Here is a 24332-nt window from a genome sequence, read left to right as displayed (position 1 = left end):
AGCAAATGACTGGATATAGAGTTCAAAACCACAGTTATAAGGTTTTTCAAGAATTTTCTAGAAAAGGCCAATAAATTTAGCAAGACCCTTGAGGATATGAAAAACGACCAACTAGAAATTAAGCATATACTGACTGAAATAAAAAATATTATACAGAGATCTAACAGCAGACTAGATGATCGCAAGAATCAAGTCAAAGATTTGAATTACAAAGAAGCAAAAAACACTCAACCAGAAAAGCAAAAAGAAAAAAATATCCAAAAAGTTGAAGATAGTGTAAGGAGCCTCTGGGACAACTTCAAGCGTACCAACATCAGAATTATGGGGGTGCCAGAAAAAGAGAGAAAGCAAGATACTGAAAACCTATTTGAAGAAATAATGACCGAAAACTTCCCCCACCTGGTGAAAGAAATAGATTTACAAGTCCAGGAAGTGCACAGAACCCCAAACAAAAGGAATCCAAAGAGGACCACACCAAGACACATCATAATTAAAATGCCAAGAGCAAAAGACAAAGAGAGAATCTTAAAAGCAGCAAGAGAAAAACAGTTAGTTACCTACAAGGGAGTACCCACAGGACTGTCAGCTGATTTCTCAACAGAAACTATGCAGGCCAGAAGGGAATGGCAAGAAATACTCAAAGTGATGAATAGCAAGAACCTACAACCAAGATTACTCTACCCAGCAAAGCTATCATTCAGAATTGAAGGGCAGATAAAGAGGTTCACAGACAAGAAAAACCTAAAGGAGTTCATCACTACCAAACCAGTATTATATGAAATGCTGAAAGGTATTCTTTAAGAAGAAGAAGAAGAAGAAGAAAAAGGTAAATATAAAAATTATGAACAACAAATACATATCTATCAACAAGTGAATCTAAAAATCAAGTGAATAAAAAAATCTGATGAACAGAATAAACTGGTGAATATAATAGAATCAGGGGCATAGAAAGGGAGTGGACTGACAATTCTCAGGGGGAAAGGGGTGTGTGGGGTGTGGGAAGAGACTGGACAAAAATTGTACACCTATGGATGAGGACAATGTGGGGGGTAAGGGCGGATGGTGGGTGGGAACCGGGTGGAGGGGAGCTATGGTGGAAAAAAGTGGAACGATTGTAATAATCTGAACAATAAAGATTTATTAAAAAATAATAAAATAAAATAAATAAAAAATCACTGGAAAGAAATAGCATGAAGAAAGACCAACAAATGGTTTTGCCTCACTGAGTACATACATATAAGTTCACTGCTTAGTGTGTACTGTATATGTAGGTATATTTGTCTTATGTAGTTTATTTCATAGATGTGTTTTATACAGAAGGCAAATCACACCATAAATGTAGGAATTTTTCAATAGCCATTTATGAGAGGGAGAATGTTTTATCAGAGTAATTAGAATTCTTTTTTTTTTTTTACTTCAGGTCTCCTATAGCTGCTATTTTGTTGAGTGACTACCGTGTGCCAGACATTACCAAGCTTATTAATTCATGATTTATTTTTTTCATTCCTTTAAGCACATAGCTAAATCTTTACCATGTAAGTTATATATTGTGAGCCTCAGTTTATAAGTGGGAACCCTGAAGTTCAATGTTGAATAACTTAATCATAATCATAAAGCTCATAATTAAAAGGTACATCAAGATTCAAATCCATTTTCATTTGTCTTGAAACCTATCCTTGTACCATTAATCTACTGCTTCCCTTTAAAATACATGAAAATGTATTTGACTATGAAAGACTCTTCCAACTTCATAGCTTGGTACATTATTCTTTAATTTACAGTTAGATTTTCTAATGGGGGATGGAGTGAGGTTCAAATCCTAGAATAATATTGATGGGATATCATAGGAAATCACTGAGTTTATTAGACACAAGTAGACATGAGAATATCTAAAAAAGATGTCCCAAATTATCAGAATATAGATTAATTGACATTTTGTGATAATGTTATATTTATTTTTGAAATACAGAGTGGGGCAAAGTAGGTTTACAGTTTATTCTTGTATCATTATTTATTAATTATTGTATTATTTGCCATATAAACAACCATAAACCTACTTTTGCCCTGCCCTGGTTAAAATGCTCTTGGCTTTAAGAATGGAAAAGTCAGCTCAGAGATGAGGCAAATACAACGTACATGACTGTTTAGGTTGGTCACATTTGATGTTTTTAAATAGTTGACCCAGCTGGTATACGACTTACCTCAGCATCAGCAGTAACTTTGAGACAGTGGGTCATGCTTCTTGTCATGCTGTGTCTCTTTCAATGCCTGTATTGTTCTCAATGACTTCATCCCCCATGCTGGCTGACAGGGATAATACCTTTAATACATTCAGTAATTTTTAATTTGAGAATCTCAAAGTGCATAACAGCACTAGTAAATGGAGCTTTGACTCACTAAAGGAGAAAATGGTTTCTTTTCCTTTTTGTCTTTAATTTTATGAATGGAGTTGATATTTAAAAAGTAACCCTGGAAATAGGGACTCAATTTTTAGTCACTTAGCAAACAAGCTAATCTAACATTATTTTATTTTATTGTTTCTTTGCTTTAATGCATCTGAGAAATTCTTCAGGTCATGTGAAGCAGGGAGGTAAGATTGAATGAAAAAATAAGAAAGCAAAAAGATTGTAAAATATTTGAATGATAGAGAAATCTAACACAATAACACTTAAAAGGAAAAAAAATAAAAATGACACAAAACAGAACAAGTAATCCCATCAATACAGTGCTTTCCAGCAGTACAAAAACAATCTAACTTCATTTTAATATAACCCAAATGAACCCCCAGTATTTAATGGGGCAACTGAAAAAAGCTGACTCTTTGGGGCTACATTATTAGAAATATGGTGCCCACAATGTGAAGGCTAAATGCTCCACTCTATTCTGTCTTTGCCAGACCAGGTGAAATGACACTTATTCTGACCTTGCATTTAGGAGACAGTGACAAAGCTTATGAAGGTCTTGAGGATGTCAGGTAAAATACAGTTGAAGGAACTAGGGCATTTAGCCTGAAGAAAATAAATTCTTTCAGGAAAACTTGATAGCTGGCTTCAAATATATGATAATCTGTCAGGCAACAAAAAGATATTGCACTTATTCTAAGTGATTCTAATGTGCAGAGTAAAATTACAGGAAGGCAAAAACCAGGTCAATATCAAGATGCCTTTATAGAGCTTTAGAAACAACTGTTTAATAAATTTTTGAATGAATGAATGACTGTGATTGATAGAATGGAGGAATGGTCTCACTGAAATTGGATGCTTTTGAAGAGAGTGACATCTCTATACTGAAATATTAAAGGTGGGATAGATTAATTCTCCCAAGAAATGATTTTAGGGGAGTTGAGAGTTAGTGGGTAAAAAATATTAATGCCTCTAATATTCTTACTAATTCTGAAATATATAATTAGTGACTCTCTTGAATGAAAATCTAATGTTTTCCATATCTATGTACCATATTTTCTCTAAAATATAACCCGTACCTTCTCTGGTAAAGATAATTATTATTATTATAGTGTAGTATGTTCCTTTACAAACTATTTTACTGTATTTTTATTTTATTTACATTTATTAGATTATGGGAAGGGCAGGGAACCTATGATTTTAATTTTCCTTGAGGAAAAGGTCAGGATAGTTTGTTAATGAACTCAAAATTACATAGTCAATTATAATGAGTTTGGTGATCTTTCCACAATAATGGTATTTTCCCTGAGAAATTTTTTCCCTAAGAAGTCAAAATTTGAGACTTTGATTATGTGCAATTGACTTAAAGCAGTAGATACAAAATGAAAGCTATATATTGGATAAAAAATACTGAAAGGATTTGGAAAGAATTATAGTTGTTCTCAACCACAAAAATTTTCTTCCCAGGGATATTTGGCAATGTGTGGAGACATTTTTGGTTGTGACAACTTAGGAGTGAAAGGAGGGGTGCTACTGGCATTTAGAGGGTAAAAGCCAGGGACACTGCTAATAACCCCACAATGCACAGCCTCCTGCAACGAAGACTTAGCCAGCCCCAAATATCAATAGTGTGAAAATTAGGAAACCCATTTGATGTTTCCCATTCATTTTAAACCAGAATTGGATTTCTTTGAACAATGGGATGAGATATCCAAAATATAAAATACATTTAAGCTCTATTCTCTAAAGACTTTTCATTGCTTGTCATTCTGGTAGCATGATCACCTCTTGCCCTCCGTCTTTGTCCTGCCTGGAGCAGTGCATCATCCTCTTGTCTAGCATGTCCACACTGTGCACACTTCCCACCCATCTCAATTATTAAATGAACTGACCAGATGTGGCAGTGCTTGTGTCCAAGTAAGCCTCATTTTACTTAATAATGCCATGTAACTTTTATTACAGTATCTTGTGATAGCTGTTTTATTTTTAGTTATTGTCATTGATTTCTTACTGTGCCTATCTAAATTAGATTTTATCTATATATGGGAGAAAACATAAAAATAGAGGGTTCAGTACTATCTGAGGTTTCAGGCATTCATAGGGGGCCTTGGAACATTTCCTGCGGATAAGAGGGGACTTCTGTAATTAGAGAAGAGTCCCTGCCTTTCTGCTAAACTTTCCAGGGTTTTCTGCATCTACTGACATTTCATCCTTTGCCTTTCTTCTATCCCTTTGGCTTCTTTTTGTCCATTTTCTCTTGCATTTGAAACAACAACAAGAAAAAATTGTTTTCCTATATATAGACTAATCTTCTCACTCCTTTCTTCAGTTCCACATCTTTGAAGCATAATCTCTAATTATTTGCATCCTCTTCATGCCACTACTATTTCTCTAGCAACATATTACTAGTGCTTTTTGGTTGCAAATCCAATGAATGTGTTTCAGTTCTTATCTGTAATTCTCCATCAATCTTTTTTGCACTGTTGATCAAATTCTTTTAGAAAAACTCTCTCTTCTTACTTCTGTGGCTTCTCCTCAGTCACTTAAAGATGTTTCTCTTTCTGCCCCTGTATCATATTGATGTTCTTCAGGATTCTGTCCTTAATCATATTTCCCTTCTCACATAGATCTTTCTGAGAACCCCACTTCCATGGCATGAAATACCAGTTTCTTTTCCATGACTCCCAAATGTAGAACCTGTAGCTTTGCCTTCTCTCTAGAGTTCCAGATCTAATATCCATTTACTATCTCCTAGATAAACTATAGTTATTTCAAGTCTCAGAATGCAAAGTAGAAATTCTCTCTCTATTCCTGTCTCAGCCACTTAGGCCATTATAACAAAACTGGAGGTCTGGTGCACGAATTTGTGAACCAGTGGGGTCCCTCAGCCTGGCCTGCAGGATCGGGCTGAAACCGGCTCTCTGACATCCCCTGAGGGGTCCTGGATTGTGAGAGGGTGCAGGCCAGGCCGAGGGACCCCACGGGTGCATGATTGGGGCTGGGGAGGGATGTGGGAGATTGGCCAGCCAGGGAGGGACCATGGGAGGGCTCCAGAGTGTGTCTGGCCCCTCTCGTTCAGTCCCAATCAGCCAGACCCCAGCAGCAAGCTAACCTACCAGTTGGAGTGTCTGTCCCCTGGTGGTCAATGCACATCATAGCAAGCAGTTGATCAGCCTTAGCATATCATTAGCCTGTTATGCTTTGATTGGTTGAATGGCCGACCAGATGCTTGACATATTAGACTTTTATTATATAGGATACCATAGACTGGGTAAGGCACAAACATTTATTTCTCACAGTTCTGGAGGCTGCAATTTTCAAAATGAAGGCACCAGCAGGTTCAGGGTAGGGAGAGTACCTGCTTTTTGATTTATAGACAGATATCTTCTCTCTGTGCTCATATGGCCAAAGTGGTAAAGGCTTTCTCAGAGTCTCTATTATAAGGGCACTGATCCCATTCATGAAGGCTCTATCCTCATGACTTAATCACCTCCTAACACCATCACAATGGGATTTACATTTCAAATCAGTTATAGTAATCCTCAACCTGTTTGTCTTCTTTGCATGCCTTATATCTGTGACAATCCAGACAGTCACTCAAGCCACAAACTCTGGCTCCCTTTTTCTCACTTCCCACCCTATCCTATTAGTCACCAAGTCCTTTATATTTTACTTTGTGAATATCTCTCATAATCATTTCTTCTTCTCCATACCCAGTGACACCACTTTGAGTTAGGTGTGTCTGATTCACCTGTATCATTAAAGTAATATTTCAAACTAAAAAACAAACAAATGATTTTCAATATAGTCAATGACCCATTTTAGCTGCATAACAGAATTCACACTAATTAACTTGACTCTTAGGCCATGTGCTTCCTCCTTGCTCTCCAGCCTCCTGTTCCATCACAATCCCCGCCCACCCTCCAGACAAGCTGGACATGTCGTGTTATTTTTGCCAAGTCTTTTTACAAATTGTACCTTTTGGTTAGAATGTCTGGCCCAGCTGGCATTGCTCAGTGGTTGATGGTTTGATTCTCGGTCAGGGCACATGCCCAGTAGGGAGTGTGCAGGAGGCAGCCGATCAATGATTCTCTCTCATCATTGATGTTTCTATCTCTCCCTGCCTCTCCCTTCCTCTCTGAAATCAATCAATCAATCTATCATCTATCTATCTATCTATCTATCTATCTATCATCTATCATCAACTATGTATCTCCTGGTTAGTTACAATTTTATCCCTTTCTTAAAAATTCACTTTATTTTTAATGGTGTAATAAATATACATGGATTTTTAAAAATTATATAGTGCTGAGAAGTGTACAGCAGCAAACAGCAGATCATTGTACCATGCCTTCCTGCCTCTCTACCTCCTGAGAAGCAGCCATTTTCAACTCTTTTAGGTATTTCTTCTGTATTCATCTATGTCTTGCTAAATAAATGACTTGTAATGCTATTTCTTGATTTGTCTAGTTTAGACTTTACCTGTTAGGTTTCTCTTCTCTCATAATTCCAGTATAGTTACTAATGGGGTGGTAATCAAAACATTTAAGAATTGGCACAGCATAGACACTGATCAATCACGAGTTTTCTCACAATGGTGTATGTGGGCAAGTTACTGGCCCTGATTTTATGACAATTTTTTGTTAACTTATCAGTATTTACATTATTATTGCCATGTGAAGATGATCCACTATTGAGACAGAAAAATATACTATGATGTTATCTTGCTTACACAATTTTTATTTCATAGAAGTTATTAACTGATGCTAAAAAAAAATAGTTATTCCCTCATGAAAAACTCACCATAAATCCTCACCCTCTCTGTGAAGCCTTTGCTGCCAGGCAGAGTTCATTCTCCATCCTGTGTTATTCCTCTGTTACCTCTGCTGTTGTGCTTATTACACTTTAAAGATTTGTGTGTGTCTCATCATTATCAGAATGTGAGCTCCTTGAAGTTAGTGATGATATCTGTTATCTTTAAACCTTCAGTGTCTTGCAGCAGTGCCAAACACATAGTGCTTAATAGATGTATTGAATTTTGGATGGAACAGTAGTACCCTCTTTGAAGCAGATTTCAGGATTGATTAGATGTTTTTGTGAGCATTTCTCTAATTTCTGAGTCATTTCACACAGTTTACAAGCTGAAATTCATGTCCAGGTCTAGGCAGTTCAGATAAATGAGTGTGGCAAGCCTGATGGAGTCTGTGGCATTTAAAGGTGTCACCTACTACTTAGCTCCAGCCAGTTTTGCCATGTAGGAGTTTCAGAGCTTTGTTGCAAGACTTTCTGCTTTTTCAGTGGAAGCAGAAAAATCCAGGTTTAATAAGAATTGTTAACTACAATGGACATACAATATTATATTCATTTCAGGTATATACCCCAGTGATTAGACATTATGTATCTTACTAATTCATTATCCTGATAAATCTCGTACCCGTCTGGCATCATACGTATTTATTAGAATATTATTGACTATATTCCCTATGCTGTACTTTATATCCCATGACTTTCCATTACTACCAATTTGTACTTCTTAATCTCCTCCACCTTTTTCACTCAAGCCTCCAACCCCCCTTCCATCTGGGAAATATAAAAATGTTCTTTGTATCTATGAGTCTGTTTCTGTTCTACTTGTTTATTTTTTTAGATTCAATTGTTGATATATATGTATTTATTGCCATTTTATTGTCCATATTTTTATTTATTTTTTTATTTTCTTCTTCTTAAAGAAGACCCTTTAACATTGCATGTAATACTGGTTTGGTGGTGATGAACTCCCTAAGCTTTTTTATTTCTTGAAACCTCTTTATATGTCCTAAATGATAGCTTTGCTAGGGAGAGTAATCTTGGCTGTAGGTTCTTGCTTTTTATAACTTTTAATGTTTTTTGCCAGTCCTTTCTGGCCTGCAATATTTCTGTTAAGAAATCAGCTGACATTCTTATAGGAGCTCCCTAATAGGTAACAAACTACTTTTCTCTTGCTGCTCTTAAGATCCTCTCTTTTTCTTTAATATTTTACATTTTAATTATGATATATATTGGTGTGGGTATATTTTGGTTCATTTTGTTGATACGCTCTGTGTTTCCTGGACTTGTATCTATTTCCTTCACCAGGTTAGGGAAGTTTTCCTTTATTATTTTATTAAATATGTTATCAATTTCTTGCTCTCTCTTGTCTTTCCTGCAGCCTCATGATGTAAATGTTGATACACTTGAAGTTGTCTTAGATGCTCCATCACTATCCTCCACAGCCTCCCTATTCACCAGAACTGGGTACTTGAGGTGTGTCTATGTACACCCACCTATTATAGCTGAGCCTTGATTGCTGTTGGCATATAAATGGGATGGACTTATCCCTAGGCCAATCAGCTGCAAGGACTGGCTATGACCAGAGTGGAGGATCAGCTGTGCAGGGGCCCACCCCATGGAGCAGGACTTACTTCAGCAGGGGTCTGGTGCATGCTGAGTCTACTCCTTGCGTGTATCGCTTGTGGAGCTGGTTGGATAGTGGTGCTTTGATGTGGTCTGAAGCTGTCCACTGGGTGTGCTGGCTCCAGGGCCTTCCAGGAGGTGTAGGCCAAGGTCAGCAACCACCTGTTCTGCCTGGGGCCACCTGGCACAAGCTACTGAGTGATCTGCAGATGGCTGTTATTTGTGCTGGGCTTGAAGGTGCCCAGGAGAAGCTAAGCTGAGAACTAAGGCTGGCTGCTACTAGTGCCAGGCCTGGGGCTACTTAGAGAGAAGTACAGGGTGTGCTGAGGTCAGATGCTGCTGCTTGAGTCCAAAGAATGAGCTAAGATAGGCCATTTATATGGAAAAACCATTAGAATCAGCTTGGGTGTGCCCAAAAGTTGGTGGGACAGGGTCTCGGAATTATAAGGGTGGGTGAATAGTGATAGTCAGGTTGATGGAGACTCAGATATGGCACCCGCCTGCTGGCTCTGTGGGGTAGGGAGTGTCTCAAAAAAGGAGCAATGGCCTTTGCCAACACCTAGATGCCAGACAATTCATTTCATCACAGTATGTCCCTGGTTCCTTTCAAGTTGCTGTACCTGCAGCTCAGAGTGAGTAAGTCTGAGTAAGGCCATAGGTGGACCCTTTAAGAGGAATGCCTTCTCACTCAGCCACAATCCCTACTGTTTTTTACAGCCAAAAGTTATGGGTACTTCTTTTCCCAGTACTAGAACCCTGGGCTGGGAGCCTGGTTGTGCAACTGGGACCCCTCACTCCTCAGGGGGTAACGCCATAGCTGAGATATCCTTCTCAATTTTTATCCACCACATGTATGAGTGGGACTAGCTCATTTTATGCCCTGGCCCCCCTGCCATTCTTTTTTTTCCCTTCCTACCATTCTTAATATGGCTTCTTTGTATCCTTAGTTATAGGACTTCCATTCAACTAGATTTCAGGTAGTTCTGAATGATTGTTGTTTTGTAGTTTAGTTGTATTTTTGACGTGATTGTGGGAAGATGCAAGTACCACATTTATCTACACTGCCATCTTTACCGGAAGCCCTCCCAAGTCTTATTTTAGACATTTTCAAATATATATAAAAGTAGAGAGGACAGCATAAGGACTCTTGCTATACCCACCACCCAGCTTTAACAATTATCAATTTGTTTTATGTAAGCAAATTTTGTAAATAAATCCTATAAATTGCATGTCTAGGTCACATCCTTCCAAGAGGAAGGAACTCAATAGTTAATACTTGAGAAACATTTGGTCTGTGTGGAATGTAGAAAGTACGTTGCCATATGTTTCGTCATCCATTCTCCCTGGAAACTCATTTATTAATTCATCCAGTGGCTAATAACTCTATTTTCTGTTTGTATGATAAGTTTCTATCACAAATTATGGTCAAGTTTCTTTACTTAAGGTGCATAGTTATGCTGGCTTGAAAATTCTGTCTTCTGCACTGAGCTTAAAAGAATGAGACATGCTGGCTTGTGTACACATCCCTCCCTGTGGGATAATGAATTGGAAATGGAAGCCACAGGATTGTTATTTTTATAAATGGGTCATAATTTTGATAGAGTATTTCACATTGAAGAAATATTCAAGTCTTCATGTTTGTTTTGGTTCTGTTTTGAACTTGAAGGTCTAGTGATCCTCCACTGTGTTGTGGCAGATGGGAACTCAACCAGAAGTCCTGAGAATGATGGCCTTCTCTGTGGAGATGCCAGAGAAGATTGTGCAGGTAATGCTTAACAAGCAATGCATTTGTATTTCATCATCTTCATCTTCAATCTTGTTAAGTTTAGTTTTTTATTATATAGTAATCATAAAACTAGGTAGTTTTTTTCAGCACATACCAATATACCAGGTACTGTGCTAAGTGCTTTACATAAAGTAATTAATTTACTCCTCTCAAGAGCCCTATGAGCTGGATAATATTAAGTAACTTGGCAAAGGTTACACAGCTGGTAAAGAGCAAAGTCGGGATTCACATTCAGGCCTTTGTGATCCTAGTGCTTTCATTCTTTTTTTTTTTTTTTTTTTTAATCCTCACCCAACGATATGGTTATTGAGTTTTAGAGAGACAGAGAGAGAGAGAGAGAGAGAGAGAGAGAGAGAGAGAGAGAGAGATCCATGTAAGAGAAACATTGATCAGTTGCCTCCCACACAGACACCAAACCCTCAACCTAGATATGCGTCCTGACCTGGAATCTAACCAACAACCTTTTGGTTCATGGGAGGACACTCCAACAGACTGAGTGACCTGGTCAGAGCTAGTGCTTTCATTATTAATCATGACACTACTTTAGTGTCACAGATGTGTGCTCCAGGCTCTGGCATGTTCTATCTTAGACTAGTTCATAAAAAGGTCCCATATTCTATTCAAATTATTTTTTTTCCTATTCCCCAACTTAAAAGATGTGAAGAAAGCAATAATTTTTACATATTTTCCCCTGGAAATGCTTGAATTACTACTCTTAAAATTATTAGTTTAAGGCAGGGGTCAAGCCTGTAAAAGGCCAGATAATAATTATCTTAGGCTTTGTGAGCCATGAACTGTTGTTGCAACTACTCAACTCTGCACTATATTGTGGAAGCAGCCATAGACACTATGCAAATGAGTGGCCTTGGATGTGTTCCAATAAAACTTTATTTAGAGAAATAGGCTGTGGGCCAGATTTAACCCTTGGACCATAGTTTGCTGACCCCTGGTCTAAGGTTCTGTCTGCGCTTTATAGATTGTGTGGTCTGGTCTTCTACACCAGTTGTTTCTGATACAAAACAAAACACAGGCCAATTCCAAATGTAGGGTAGAATGGAGAAGGACCTCCTGTATTTCCTGGAAACTTCCGAGAGTGTGGTGACTTCAGGAAGTTGTAATTGAGCCAGGAACTTGCTGAGCAAGTCATCCTGATGTGAGTCATCAATTCCAGCCCTATCTTCTTTCTTCCTCACACTAGTGGGTGGTGTGGAGAATGTCTGTGGAATCCACCCGTGTTCTAGGTCCTGCTTGTGTGGTCTTGTCACCCATGTAGGGAGAAGAACAAAGTCAACTTTATGTGTTTGTGTGCTTCAGTTAGGTTTCAAGTGGTTTAAATGATGGCATTTTCACATATCCTTTGGGAGATTATTCCATAATTTGATGATTGACAGTGTTAAACAATCTGCTTCATCATATCCTAAATGTATTTTCTATTTTTTTATTGTATAAAGAACATTTAACATGAGATCTACCTTTTTACAAATTTTTAAATGTACAATACAGTATTGTTAACTATAGGCATAATATTGTATAGCAGATATCTAGAAATTACTCATCTTGTATAACTGAAATTTTAACCCATGAACAAAAATTTTTTATTTCCCCCTCTCCCCATTCCCTGGCAATCACCATTCTAGTCTCTGCTTCCATAGATTTAGTCATTTAGATACCAGATATTAGTGGAATCATGTAATATTTGCCCTTCGGTGACTGGCTTATTTCACTTAGCATAATGTTCTCCAGGCTTACCCATGTTGTTGCATATTGAAGGATTTCCTTAAAAAAAAAAAAATACTGAGTCCTGGCTGGTGTGGTTCAGTTGGTTGGGCATCATCCCCTGTACTGAAGGGTTACTGGTTTGATTCCTGGTCAAGGCACATGCCCAAGTTGCAGGTTTGATCCCTGGTTGGGGTGCTTATGGAGGCGACTAATCAATGTTTCTCTCTTTCTTTCTCCTTCTTCCTTCCTCTCTCTCTAAAATCAATAAAAACATATTTTAAAAATAAATAAAATATTGAATGATATCCCGTTTTATGTATATAACACAATTTCTTCATCTATGATGGATATTTAGGTTGTTTTTACATCTTGGCCGTTGTGAATAGTGCTGCAATAAATATGGGAGTAAAGATATCACTGTTATACTGATTTTAATTCTTTTGGATTAATATCCAGAAACTGGATTGCTGGATCATATGTTTGATGTATTTTTAATTTTTTGAAGAAACTACATACTATTTTCCATAGCAGCTATAGGTTGCCTTTTTAGTCCGTTGATTCTTTGTTTAATATGGAGAAGATATTTAGTTTGTTTAAGGTCACACAGTAAGCAGAGTAGTCTGTGTAGAGATCAAAAAATTAATTTTCTTCCCACCTTTTTAATTTCTTCTGTCTGGGCTAATAACCAAATTTACAAGAGACAGATTAACAGGAGAAAAGAACCAAGTTTCATTGCTATGGCAATTGAGGCTTATATGCCATTCTGGAGCTAAGGAAAAGAAAAATGTTGAGGTTTGGGACTTAAAGGGAAGGAAAGCAATTCGCATGAATATAGAAAAGCAAATGCTTGGTAAATAAATGTTTGCTGGGCCATCTTTCTCAATGGGACACAGAGAGGACTTTGATCAAGCAGGCCTTGTTGGGTTCCTCCCTGTCTATCACTCACTAATCCATATTAAACCATGGTTATCTGTGATGACATATATCTCCCTTCCTGGAGCACATCCTCTATCTAAATTCCTTTTAGGCAATAAAGAGGGAGGGTCATAAGTTCTTCCTGAGTCTGTATTTCCCTTAATTACCAGCTTAAAATCAGTATCACAATAGCCATATTTTGGGGACAGCAAAATTTTGCTCCACCTCATGTAACATGAATTCAGGGAGACTGGCTCTAGAATGTGTTGTTAATCACCATGCTAAACTGCTAAAATCATGTGGGAAGATCAGAATGCTGAATATAGGAATGAAGGAAAGTTTGAAAAATAATAGCTTAAAGTCTAAATAAGGGCCAAAAATTCTTGAGAAAGGAATTAATGTGGAACAGGAGCAGATTGTCTCTATTGACTAACCATGTGACCTTTGACAAATCACTTAAGCTTTCAAAGACTCGGTTTTTAACCTGTAAAATGAAGAAGCGAATCATATGATCTTTAGGAGCAGTTCCTACTTCTAAATGACTACGAGTTTAAGCATTCCATGTTTAGTTTATCACTTTCTATTTTGAGTGAGGAATTTATGCATTCCACCAATACTTATAGGCAACAATTATGCAGCAGGCTCTGTTCCAGATACCAAGAATATAGCAATGAACACAATGGTCAAAGATGAAATCGGAGAGGTTATGGGAAAAAGAAGTAATGGGTAGTATAATATAGGGTCTTGCTGAGAAGGTTAAAGCCTTCATCTTTTACTCTGAGTGAGTTTTAATATCATCTGTCTAGTTTCTGTGTATGCAGATTAGACAGTTAAAGGGGTAAAAACAGGAAGACTACCTACAGATGATTGCCATGGAGACTACTTCCAGCCTAGAGATGATGTTGGGCTTAGATCAGGTTATTGGAGATAAAGGGACAATTCTGCATGTTTTAAATACAACCAATTGAATTTTCTGATGGAGTAGATATAGAGTAAAAGAGAAAGAAATCAAGATAACCCCAAAATTGTTAGCCTGAATAATAAAAGAATGTAGATACAGATTTACTGACATGAGCAAAGACCTGATTTGAAGAGGGAAACCAGGTGTTCCATTTTGGAAGTGTTAAGTTGAAATGCCAGTCAGATATCCAAGTAGTGATGTTAGTTGGGCAGTTGGCATTGAGAAAAGAGATCTAGGATGGAAACATAAATTTGAGAGTTGTTAGCTTAAAGGTGTTGCAAGCCAAGAAATACTGAGGGAGGAAGTGAGGAAAGGAGAAAAGATGAAAGAACATTGAGGCCCAATGCATTGCAAAATTTAGAAAATGGAGGAGCTGAGAAAGAACCAGCAAAGGAGAATGAGCAAAGGAGGCATCATAGGCAAAAGAATTCCATAGTCTGCACTCTTGAAAAACAAAAAGAAATACAAGTATTCTTCCTGTCCATTGTTCTTTTCATTTGCCTACAGCTATGAATAATTTTAAATATATGTAAATACACTCTTCAACACTAGATTTGTCTTTTCTTCCTTGAAAGGTATAGAATGAAAAAGGGCAACTCTAAGTGATGGCCCACTCCTGTCAGGTCAGAATGGTTAGCACAGTCCTCAGGTTAAAAAACACGCTATAGGGTCTGATTAGCCCTCTGTTCAAGCATATTCTGGTAGCACGGGAGGAGTGACAGCACATCTGTGAGATCTATTTTCTATTCTTCTTGTCTTGGAGCAACCAACCCTTTCACATTTCTATAGGAAATGGCATTGGATGTAAGACAAATGGGATTCCTCAGTTACAATAAATGTCAAATTTTGCACTTGAAGGGCATCATGAATTTACATTCCTCTTCTCAGGGAGATCATTACAAAGATAAGAAAAAATAACATTTAAAATATATAACTTTCTTCCTCACCTTTTGGCTTAAAAATGTTGTAATATTAAGAAACCCCTACTGGGAAGATGTCTGGAATCCAAGGACAGAAGTTTGAAGCCTTGGGCTCTACTTCACAGACTAAGAAGAAACTTTTCTCTAAACTCTGCTGGGACCACTTAAACTTTTCTGTGTCCTCGGTGTTTCCATCTTGAGGTCAGGTATCTGAGTCAGAAGATGAATTTCTAGGTATTTGTTTTTCTTCCTCTCTCCTTGTAAACATTTATGGGATATCTTCCTCCATATTGAACACCGCCTTTTAAGTCCCCTACACAGACATTTAACTGTGTCAAAATAGGGGTCACATATACTATGAGGTTATAAACATTGTAATGACAATTGTAATATTTTACATTACCCTTAGAGTTGTTTCAGAAGAGCTGTTGATATTAACATCATTACAAAATCATTACTTAGATTTGTACTAAGCACTATTGGAATAAGTAAGGGTAGGTTTTATGAAAAAATGACCTAATGTTTCAAATCTGAAGAGTTTTCATCACCAAGATATTACAAAACCTGTTTTGGCTTGAGAGTAAGAATCATGCACAGAAAGACCAAGGGAAAAAAATGCTGCTTAATCAAAGCATCTATCAAATTGAGGGGAAATTTATATTTAAACAAAGTGATTTGGGTGTCTGCTGTGTTCCTACACTTGAGTTTGGCTAGAGAGAATCCATTACATCTCATCTAATTATCCATATCACCCAACGAAGATACACTTCTTGTCTATCTGCCCAGTTGATCACAGAAAGATGTTCTTACTCTGATCCCTTGTGCTAACTCTTAAATCAGATTTTGACATACACTGACCTGCAGTAACCCTTGTGGTTTCTTACTTAATTGGCATTAGAATCTTAGGGATGTGGTGTCTCATGAAGAGATTGAAATATATTACCTGTGCCCATCCAGTTAAGAGACTGTTGCAACCTGGCTCACCAATGGATGTAGTTTTCCAGTGAAATTTTGTGAGACAGACTCACTCCCAGAAGAATGTTTTGGTTTTGTGGCATATGGGTTGGAAAAGAGGAAGGTGGGAGGACAAAAAACAATTAATTCCACCATACCCAGAATCAAGGAAGGCTTTAAGCCTGTGACATGTTCAAAACCATGCCATTTAATTCTCAAAAGAGAAACCCAATACATGGAACTAATTTTACTTTTGTCATAGGATTAACTTTTTCTTCTTCTTGAGACACATTCCTGGAATGGAATGGTATAATTTTGCCATCCCCTGCCTATCTCATCAGGTCTCATAATAGGCAGAAAATGTTAGATTTCACAATTGTTCAACTTTCAAATAATGTGACCTTCATGAACTTTAGATAAAAGCAACTGGGCTTGTAGATGCATTTCCAAAGGGGAGATGCTGATCAGCCTTTAATTTCCAGGAGAGAGGAAGAGAGGATCACTCTGGCTTTGGGGGGGGCAGTATGTGTGAGTTATTTTCGTCCAGGTTTTAAAGTTCCATAGAGAAATCATTGAATATTTTCTGCCTGATGGTATGGAACTGTTTTTAAATCCAAATAATGCTGTGAATATTTAAGAGCAAGCTTATTGGCAAAAAAGAGAGCTCTGTAAGGTGTGAAAACAGGGCCTGGCAACCATTTCTCTGGCACGGGTGTGTGTTGTTGGATGAACCAAGGCTGATCAAATCACTGTGTCCAGCAGCTGCTATTAAGAAGGTTTGGGGAACCTGGTCTGTATGGTGCTTATGAGAACTCTGGCTATGTTTAGACGCACAACGACTAAGTGACTCAGTCGTGGTCAGAGCACAGAATGATACAGCTTAATATTTAAAGCCAGGAGTGTTTTGCAAAGTAGAAAAGACCTTTCTGGAGCACAGCAGATCTGTCACTAAGTGTTATTGCTTCTTAAATTCTTCTCCTTGCCCTCTATTCACCTGCTGCAGACCTGCATCACATATGTCTGTGTGGCTCAGCTGTGCCTTGGTTGACTGCTTGCACTGGTATCTTTCTACTCAGATCCAGTCTGCACTCTCCTATCTAATATATTTATAAAAGGCTTCTCATTTGGCTTTTACATGTACCATTGAATTTATTGCATAAGAACCTTCTTCAGCTCTCTCCTGCCTTAAATTTCAGTGCAAACACTTCAGACAATTTGAGTTTTCTAACTTCTATTCACAGCCATCTTTGCTCCCCTTCATGCCCCTTCCATTGTTTCCATTAAATCTTCCCCTTGTATAAGGCTTGCATTTTCTTGACCCTGACCTTTTGACCTTGACATTTGCTTACTCACCTCCTCCTAAATAAAATATCGACATGTCCCAGAAATGATCCCTTAATTAAATAAGCACCTTTGTACTGATGCAATATTTTTCTTAGAATTGCCAAAATTCTATAATCGATCCATTTACTGAGAGCGTTATACCTCAGGCACTCTGCTAGGAATTCCACATGTATTTTCTTTGAGCCTCTGAACATGGTAGATGTTATCATCCTCAGTTTGCAGATGAGGAAACTCAGGCTCAGGCAGCTTAATTTGCTTTCCCAGATCCATGTGGCTCAGGCAGCTTAATTTGCTTTCCCAGATCCATCCAAGCAACTGAAAGGCAGAGCTGAAAATGAAACACTAAGTTCCTTCCTCCCAATCCACTGTTCTTTCCACTGTTTCCAGTGGACCATGTCTGTTTATGCAGTTACTGTGGTTGCTCTTGCTTGTTGCTTGCTTATTCTTGTCTTGAATTTGGTTTATTATAAGAGAGAGATAGGATATCCCTTATTTCTTTGATGTTTTCTAATGTCTACTACAGGCCTCTGGAGATAGAAAGTACTTGATGAATGGAAGTTGACTAATCAATTTATTTGCCAAAATACACAGATCTTTACCTTTGAGGCAATTTGCACTTATTTCTGGCAGAAATATCTGGCACGGACCAGCAGTGAGCATGGCTGGTAATTAAGCCACCAACCAAAACCAGGTCAGCCAGTTCCTCAGCAACATTCTGCCACCCACTAACACTGTGACCTGGCATCGCAGGCACTTGCTGTGTGTGGATCATCAGAGCTCTTTGCGATTCCTCTCTCTGGTGGCCCTGAGCAATTATATGTGCTCATTACATAATATGAAGGAAGAAGTTTAGCAGTCTTTGCTAATAATAAAAGGATTGTTTGATGTCATTGGGGTGGCAGGTGCCACACCAAACCTAGTGTGAAAGGCCCTCCAGAAGCGAACACTGTGGTCTTTCTGGCTCCACAGGTGTCTGACTCCTGCAAGCTGCTGGTCATGACATGAATATGGAAAGTCCGACCCTGGGCTGGGCCTGGCTAGTTAGCTGCTCTCTCTGGGTGTGAGCACATATCTGCTGTGAATGAACACAGCCAGTTAGTATTTCTGTACTGTTCCTCTTGACAATGTTTATTCATTGAAACTTTCTATGATGAGAAAATTGTTACATATTACTGTCCAGGTAAATAATTAGGCAATCACTACCCTAAAGGTGAGACAAGAGGGTCAGGGCAGTACAGGATTGAAATCCTGGATGTGAAGCTTTCAGAATCTTCCTCCTTCTTCAGGGCATGAGCATCCTTCCAAGGGTCAAATGAGAGAGACAATCTCCCATTCAGGAAGCATGACTTCTGGGGGCCTCAGCTGTAGAGCAGATGACAGCCACCTATGAACAGCTGGCTTGATAGAGTGCTGAGTGGAGTGGTCAAGAGCATGGACTGTGGGGCAAGATGGCCCACGTTTGCTCCCCAGGCCTGCCCAGTACTAGCTGTGTGATTCTGGAAGGTGCCTTAGCCTCGCATTAATAAATAGGAGATTTGCTCATTAATAAGTAGGACATTAGAATGGTGTTTACTTATAAGAGTGTTATGAGAATTAAATGCATTCATAAAAACAAAGTATACAGACCAGCATCTGGTTTTCAGTAAGTGCTTTGTGTTTAAATTAAAACAATTTTAAAAAGGACAGAAATACGTACCTCTCTTCAATGCCATCAGCCCCACGTCTCTAATAATCTTCATGAGAAGAGTAACCTTTTCTCTTACCACAACTCTGCTCTACCCTTTAAACAACACCAATGTTTCGGAGAGGTAGAATGTTCATAAATCTAATTAAAATATGAAATGTTCCCACCACAGTTCCCATTATACAATCTCTAGCGTTATTTTGGAGCCACAAAAGTGTAACTTTTATCCCAGTGTAGAGAAGAGGAAAGAGAAATGGGAGTATATTCTACAGAAAACCTGGCAGTAAAGATAAGAATATACTACTACTTAGAAATGTGTTTTTAAGGTAAGTGACTTATTGAACTTTTTCTTATTTTTTAGTTACCACCACACAATCAAAGTGGAATGACTACTTCTCTCCATGCCCCAAGAAATATGAGCATTACTGCATCAATGGGAAATGTCGCTTCGTGGGGGCCCTGCAGACACCCTCCTGCCTGTAAGTGGATCCCCCTGAGCCTGCAAGCAAAGGGGAGCAGGATGGTGCTGGCCGGGTGCTCTGCAGGACTGGAAAGTCTGAGCTAATCAAGCCATCTGCCAGCACAGAGACCCCTGGTCCTACCCCAGCCACTTGTTCAGGGGTTCCTTCCAAAGCTGCTTATGGAGAAACTGACGCACATCGGAGGGTCCAGATGTGCCTTAGACAAGCAAGACTGTTTCTGTCCAGAGTTGAGAATGTGTTTTTCTCTTTCACTATAGTTTTATTATTTTCTTTCAATTATAGTTTATATTCAATTTATTTTGTGTTAGTTTGAGGTGTACAGCACAGTGGTTAGATAATCATATACTTTCTAAAGTGTCCCCCCTATGCCAAGGCACCTTACATACTTATGACAATATTTTTGACTATATTTTCTATTCTGAGCTTTACATCCCCCTGGTTACTTTGTAACCACCAATCTGTACTTCTAAATGTCTTCATCTTTTCCCTCCAACCCCCCAGCCTTTCCCTCTGGCAACCATCAGACTGTTCTCTGTATCTATGACTCTGTTTCTGTTTTGTTTGCTCATTTGTATGGTTCTTTAGGTTTCACAAACAAGTGAAATCATATGGTATTTGTCTTCCTCTGGCTGACTTATTTCACTTAGCATAATGGCCTCTAGGTCCATGCATGCTATTGCAAATGGTAAGATTCCATTCTTTTTTATTGCCAAATAATATTCCATTGTATATATGTACCACAGCTTTTTTACTCACTCATCTACTGATGGTCACTTGGGTTGCTTCTATGGCCCCATGGTGTAATGGTTAACACTATTGACTTTGAATCCGGGGATCTCCATGGGACTTGCTTCCATTTTGGTGACATCCTCCTGTGTGCTTCTTGTAATTCCTTACCCTTAACCCATCTTGTGTCTATGGCAGCCGTGGGCAAACTACGGCCCGCGCGGGCCGGATCCGGCTGTTCTATCCGGTTCTCTTGCTCTCCCCTCCGCTCCTTTACTTTGAATTTATATTAGTTCACACAAACACTCCATCCATGCTTTTGTTCCGGCCCTCCGGTCCAGTTTAAGAACCCATTGTGGCTCTCGAGTCAAAAAGTTTGCCCACCCCTGGTCTATGGTGTAGTGGTTATCATATGAGCCTCACACAAGGGCAGGAAGAGATTAACCAAAGAACTTATGTGCATATATGCATAACCCATGGACTGACAATAGTTCAGTAAAGGCCTGGGGAGGGGGTGGAAGTGGGGTGGAGGCAGTCAATGGGGGAAAAAGGCAGGATATCTGTAATACTTTCAACAATAAAGATAATTTTTTTAAAGGATGGTTTTAAAAGCTCAATTTATCTCCCATGTGGTTTGAATGGAAATAACATTTTCTGGCATTAGTTATGTGGTTTGTAATTCATTTAAATATGAAAGAGTTTCTGCCAAATTAAAAGTTACTTTTGCAGGTGTCAATTAAGTGCTAAGAACCCCATCTTACCCATAAATATAGATTTTCAAAGTTTGTTTAATAGGGCAGGCAATTGGCAGAAAAATCTTCACCTGTTAGTACATTAAGAGTCCAAATTTTAATTTATTCAGGCACAATAAACATTTTTGCATAATTTAAATATTCATTTTCTTCTAAAGAGATGTCCCTCTAAAATGCTCTTAGAGCTTACCTCATAGGGTAGCAAGGTGATTTCTTAAGTATGATTTTGATCTAAAATTCATAGACTATTTATATTATGTGCATTTCCCCCCAGCATACGTTTTTGTGTTTGTTTGTTTTTTCATAATTACCTCAGGACAGTAATTCTAATCCCTAATTTAGTGAAATGTATGAGTTTTGGACTTCTTCAAAATTTAATTATATTTAAATTTAATTAAAAAATAAATATATAAGGATCATAATTAGTGGGGACAAAGGGAATAAGAAAAATGTGCCTGGGTGTGTGTGTGTGTGTGTGTGTGTGTTGGGAAAGACAGCTGATTTTTTTTCAATTTCATTTAATTGCTCACTGGTTTGGGAGAATATATTGAGTCTTTTAAATATTAATGCCCATTAATGCACTACATTTTTCTAACTGATCTCTATGTCTGTACATTTATTGCTCTTTAATATTGCTGCCTTCTAAAATGAAAACCACAGTGTGTAATCTTCTCCCTAAGATCAATCAACACACAGCATGCTCCCTCTGCCAACTCATTTCCTCAGCCTCCACAGCTACTCTGATCCCGCTTTAACTTTCTAATCACATCTTCATTATAGAGTCAAATGTCCCTCTACAATCCTGCATTCCTTTGCATGGTATATCACACAAGCTCTTTTCATAAGGTGCAAAGCTCATTCTCACTGGTGTTTTACATGCAACTCAAACATCAGCTCTTCCTGGACCCGTGCATTATCTTCCCTCTTCTCAGACACATTCAGGTGTTGGCTAGATGCCATTTCTCTGGGATCTAGTCTCACTTCTATAAAAACTCTTTCCCCTGGAGCATAAATGGTTTCTGTAAATGTCACTTCTGTGACTGTGAATACCTAGAAGGCAGGGCTCATGGCTTATTCCTTTTTGTGTTCCGGTGCCAAGCATCACACCTAGATTTTACTAGGTGCTCAAGAAATGACTGATGAATTAGTGACTGAGTCCCTCTATTATAATTCATCTAATGCTATGCTAAGTATCAAAACCAAGTCCTTGCCCAGGTGATATGTCTCAGTTGTTGAGCGTTGACCCACAACCGGGTGGTCACCTACTCAATTCCTGATCAGAGCACATGCCCTTACTGTGGGTTCAATCCCCAGTAGTGGGCATGCAGGAGGTAGCTGATTGATCTTTCTCTCTCTCTATCCTTTGCCCTTCCTCTCTCTCTAAAAAAATCAATTAAAAAAAACACAAACCAAGGCCTTAATCTGAACCAGGAACACCTTCTTAGTGGTAGAATGATACTGAATCAATAGGAGGTGGGAAAGCATATGGGGCAGGACACAGATTTTGGAATCAAATAGACCTAAGTTAAAATTTTGTTTCCATCAATAATAAGCAAGTTTAACAATGGACCAGTTATCTTTCCCAAGTCTCAGTTTTATCATCTGTAAGATGGAATAATAATATCTTTATCTGAAGTGTTGAGAACTAAGCAAAATAAACATTAATAAACATATTTATTATGGTACCTAGCACAGAGTAAATGTTTCATAAATTGTACCATGAGATGAGTGAGAAATATGGAACCTAGGCCTGACCTTTTGGGTAACTTCCACGGATTCAGGTGAAACTGCCCTGCCCATGGTGCCTATGCTATTCTGGGAACCAGAAATATCTCCTTTTGCTTGAGCTCAGGAGTTTGTGGATTCCTGTTTTTACATAAATACCACAGTGTTTCAAAGAACTTCAATCCTCTACTAGTCTCTTCTGTATATTCTTGGGATGGAGATAATTTGTTTCCAGATACATAATTTTTAATTATTTATGCAGCACATTTCATTTAAGCAGTATTACATGGGGTTGGGCATTAACTTGGTAGCCATCTTCCTGCATTTGAGCCCCAGTCCCACTCACTCAATTTCTCTATAGCTGAGTTACTCCATCTGTAAAATGGGTTAATAATAACAACTACTGCAAAGGTTGTTTTAAGAATCATTTGAGCCCGGGCGGCATGGCTCACTGGTTGAGCATCAACCTATGAAACAGGAGGTTGAGGTTCGATTCCCAGTCAGGGCACATGCCAGAGACAGCCAATCCATGATTCTCTCTCATCATTGATGTTTCTGTCTCTCTCCCTCCCTCTCTTTTCCTTCCTAAATCAATAAAAAATATATATTAAAAAAAGAATCAATTGAGTTAATACTTCTAAATCTTTTAGAATTGTGTCTGGTGATTACTCCAGAAAAGTGATCCCAAATCTGATTTTGCAGTCCTCAAGGGCCATGGGCATCTTTAAAAATTATTTAAATTTTTATTTCATGTTTATTAAATCTCATTTGTTTAGTTACTCAGCATTTTATAAACATCTACTGGAATCTTGTTCCCTTTGCCTTATTTTCACCGAGGCAAAGGTTATTATTGATTTGACGAGAAGTGAAATAACATGAGAGCCACTATAACTGGTTAGGGTTTCACCTTCTAGCGTGGCTCACTGGGTTCTAACTTGCGGGGAGGGTTACTGCTCACTGAGAAATTCAACTAAAGTGTGATTAAACCACAGGATCTCAGTTATAAACCTGGAGTTTATAATTAGAAAAGCATTCTAAAGAGCATTAAGTAATTGCAGTGTATTTTATGGGCAAAGTTATTGTTTTAAAATGCCACTTTTAGTGAATTTGTTAGAGAAACATTTAAGCTAATTAGGAGAGACTATATTTGTAAGATTTTAATTATGACCTTTAAAAAAAAAGATTCTTAAAAACCTTCATCCCACATATGCAATTAAAAGTGATTTTTCCCCCAGTTCCAGGCCCATGTACAGGAGATTTTTTTGATGTTTTGAGATATTTCTAAGCTTTCTTTCCGTGATTTTAACTTTGCAACAAAGTCACCCAGCTCTCTTGAAGGAAGCAGTTTTCTCTCATAGGTCCTGGGGTCCTTTTGCAGTTGATTAAGTGTCTTTCTCCTGTGCCTGCATTGAGCCTCACCTTTCAACTCAGGGTTGAGATTGAGCTTGTTTTTGTGTTGTTTTTTTCAATCCTCACCTGAGGACATGCTTACAGAGAGAAAGGGGAGAGGAGACACACACACACACACAC

General features: G+C 38.3%; 1 protein-coding gene across 2 annotated transcripts in view; it reads left to right on the top strand.

Annotated features, from left to right (window-relative positions):
* BTC (betacellulin) overlaps nt 1-24332 on the top strand; it is a 41194-nt gene that overhangs the window by 11498 nt on the left and 5364 nt on the right. For both annotated transcript variants that reach the window (XM_080663922.1, XM_080663923.1), the window contains exons 2-3: nt 10501-10599; nt 19479-19596. In XM_080663922.1, coding sequence (XP_080520048.1) covers nt 10501-10599; nt 19479-19596 — 217 coding nt within the window. The remainder of the gene's footprint in view (nt 1-10500; nt 10600-19478; nt 19597-24332) is intronic.

The sequence above is a fragment of the Plecotus auritus genome, assembly GCF_963455305.1.
Source record: "Plecotus auritus genome assembly, chromosome: 1".
Classification (NCBI taxonomy): domain Eukaryota; kingdom Metazoa; phylum Chordata; class Mammalia; order Chiroptera; family Vespertilionidae; genus Plecotus; species Plecotus auritus.
Note: the sequence above shows the minus strand (reverse complement) of the source record. Positions and strands in the feature narration are given on the sequence as shown.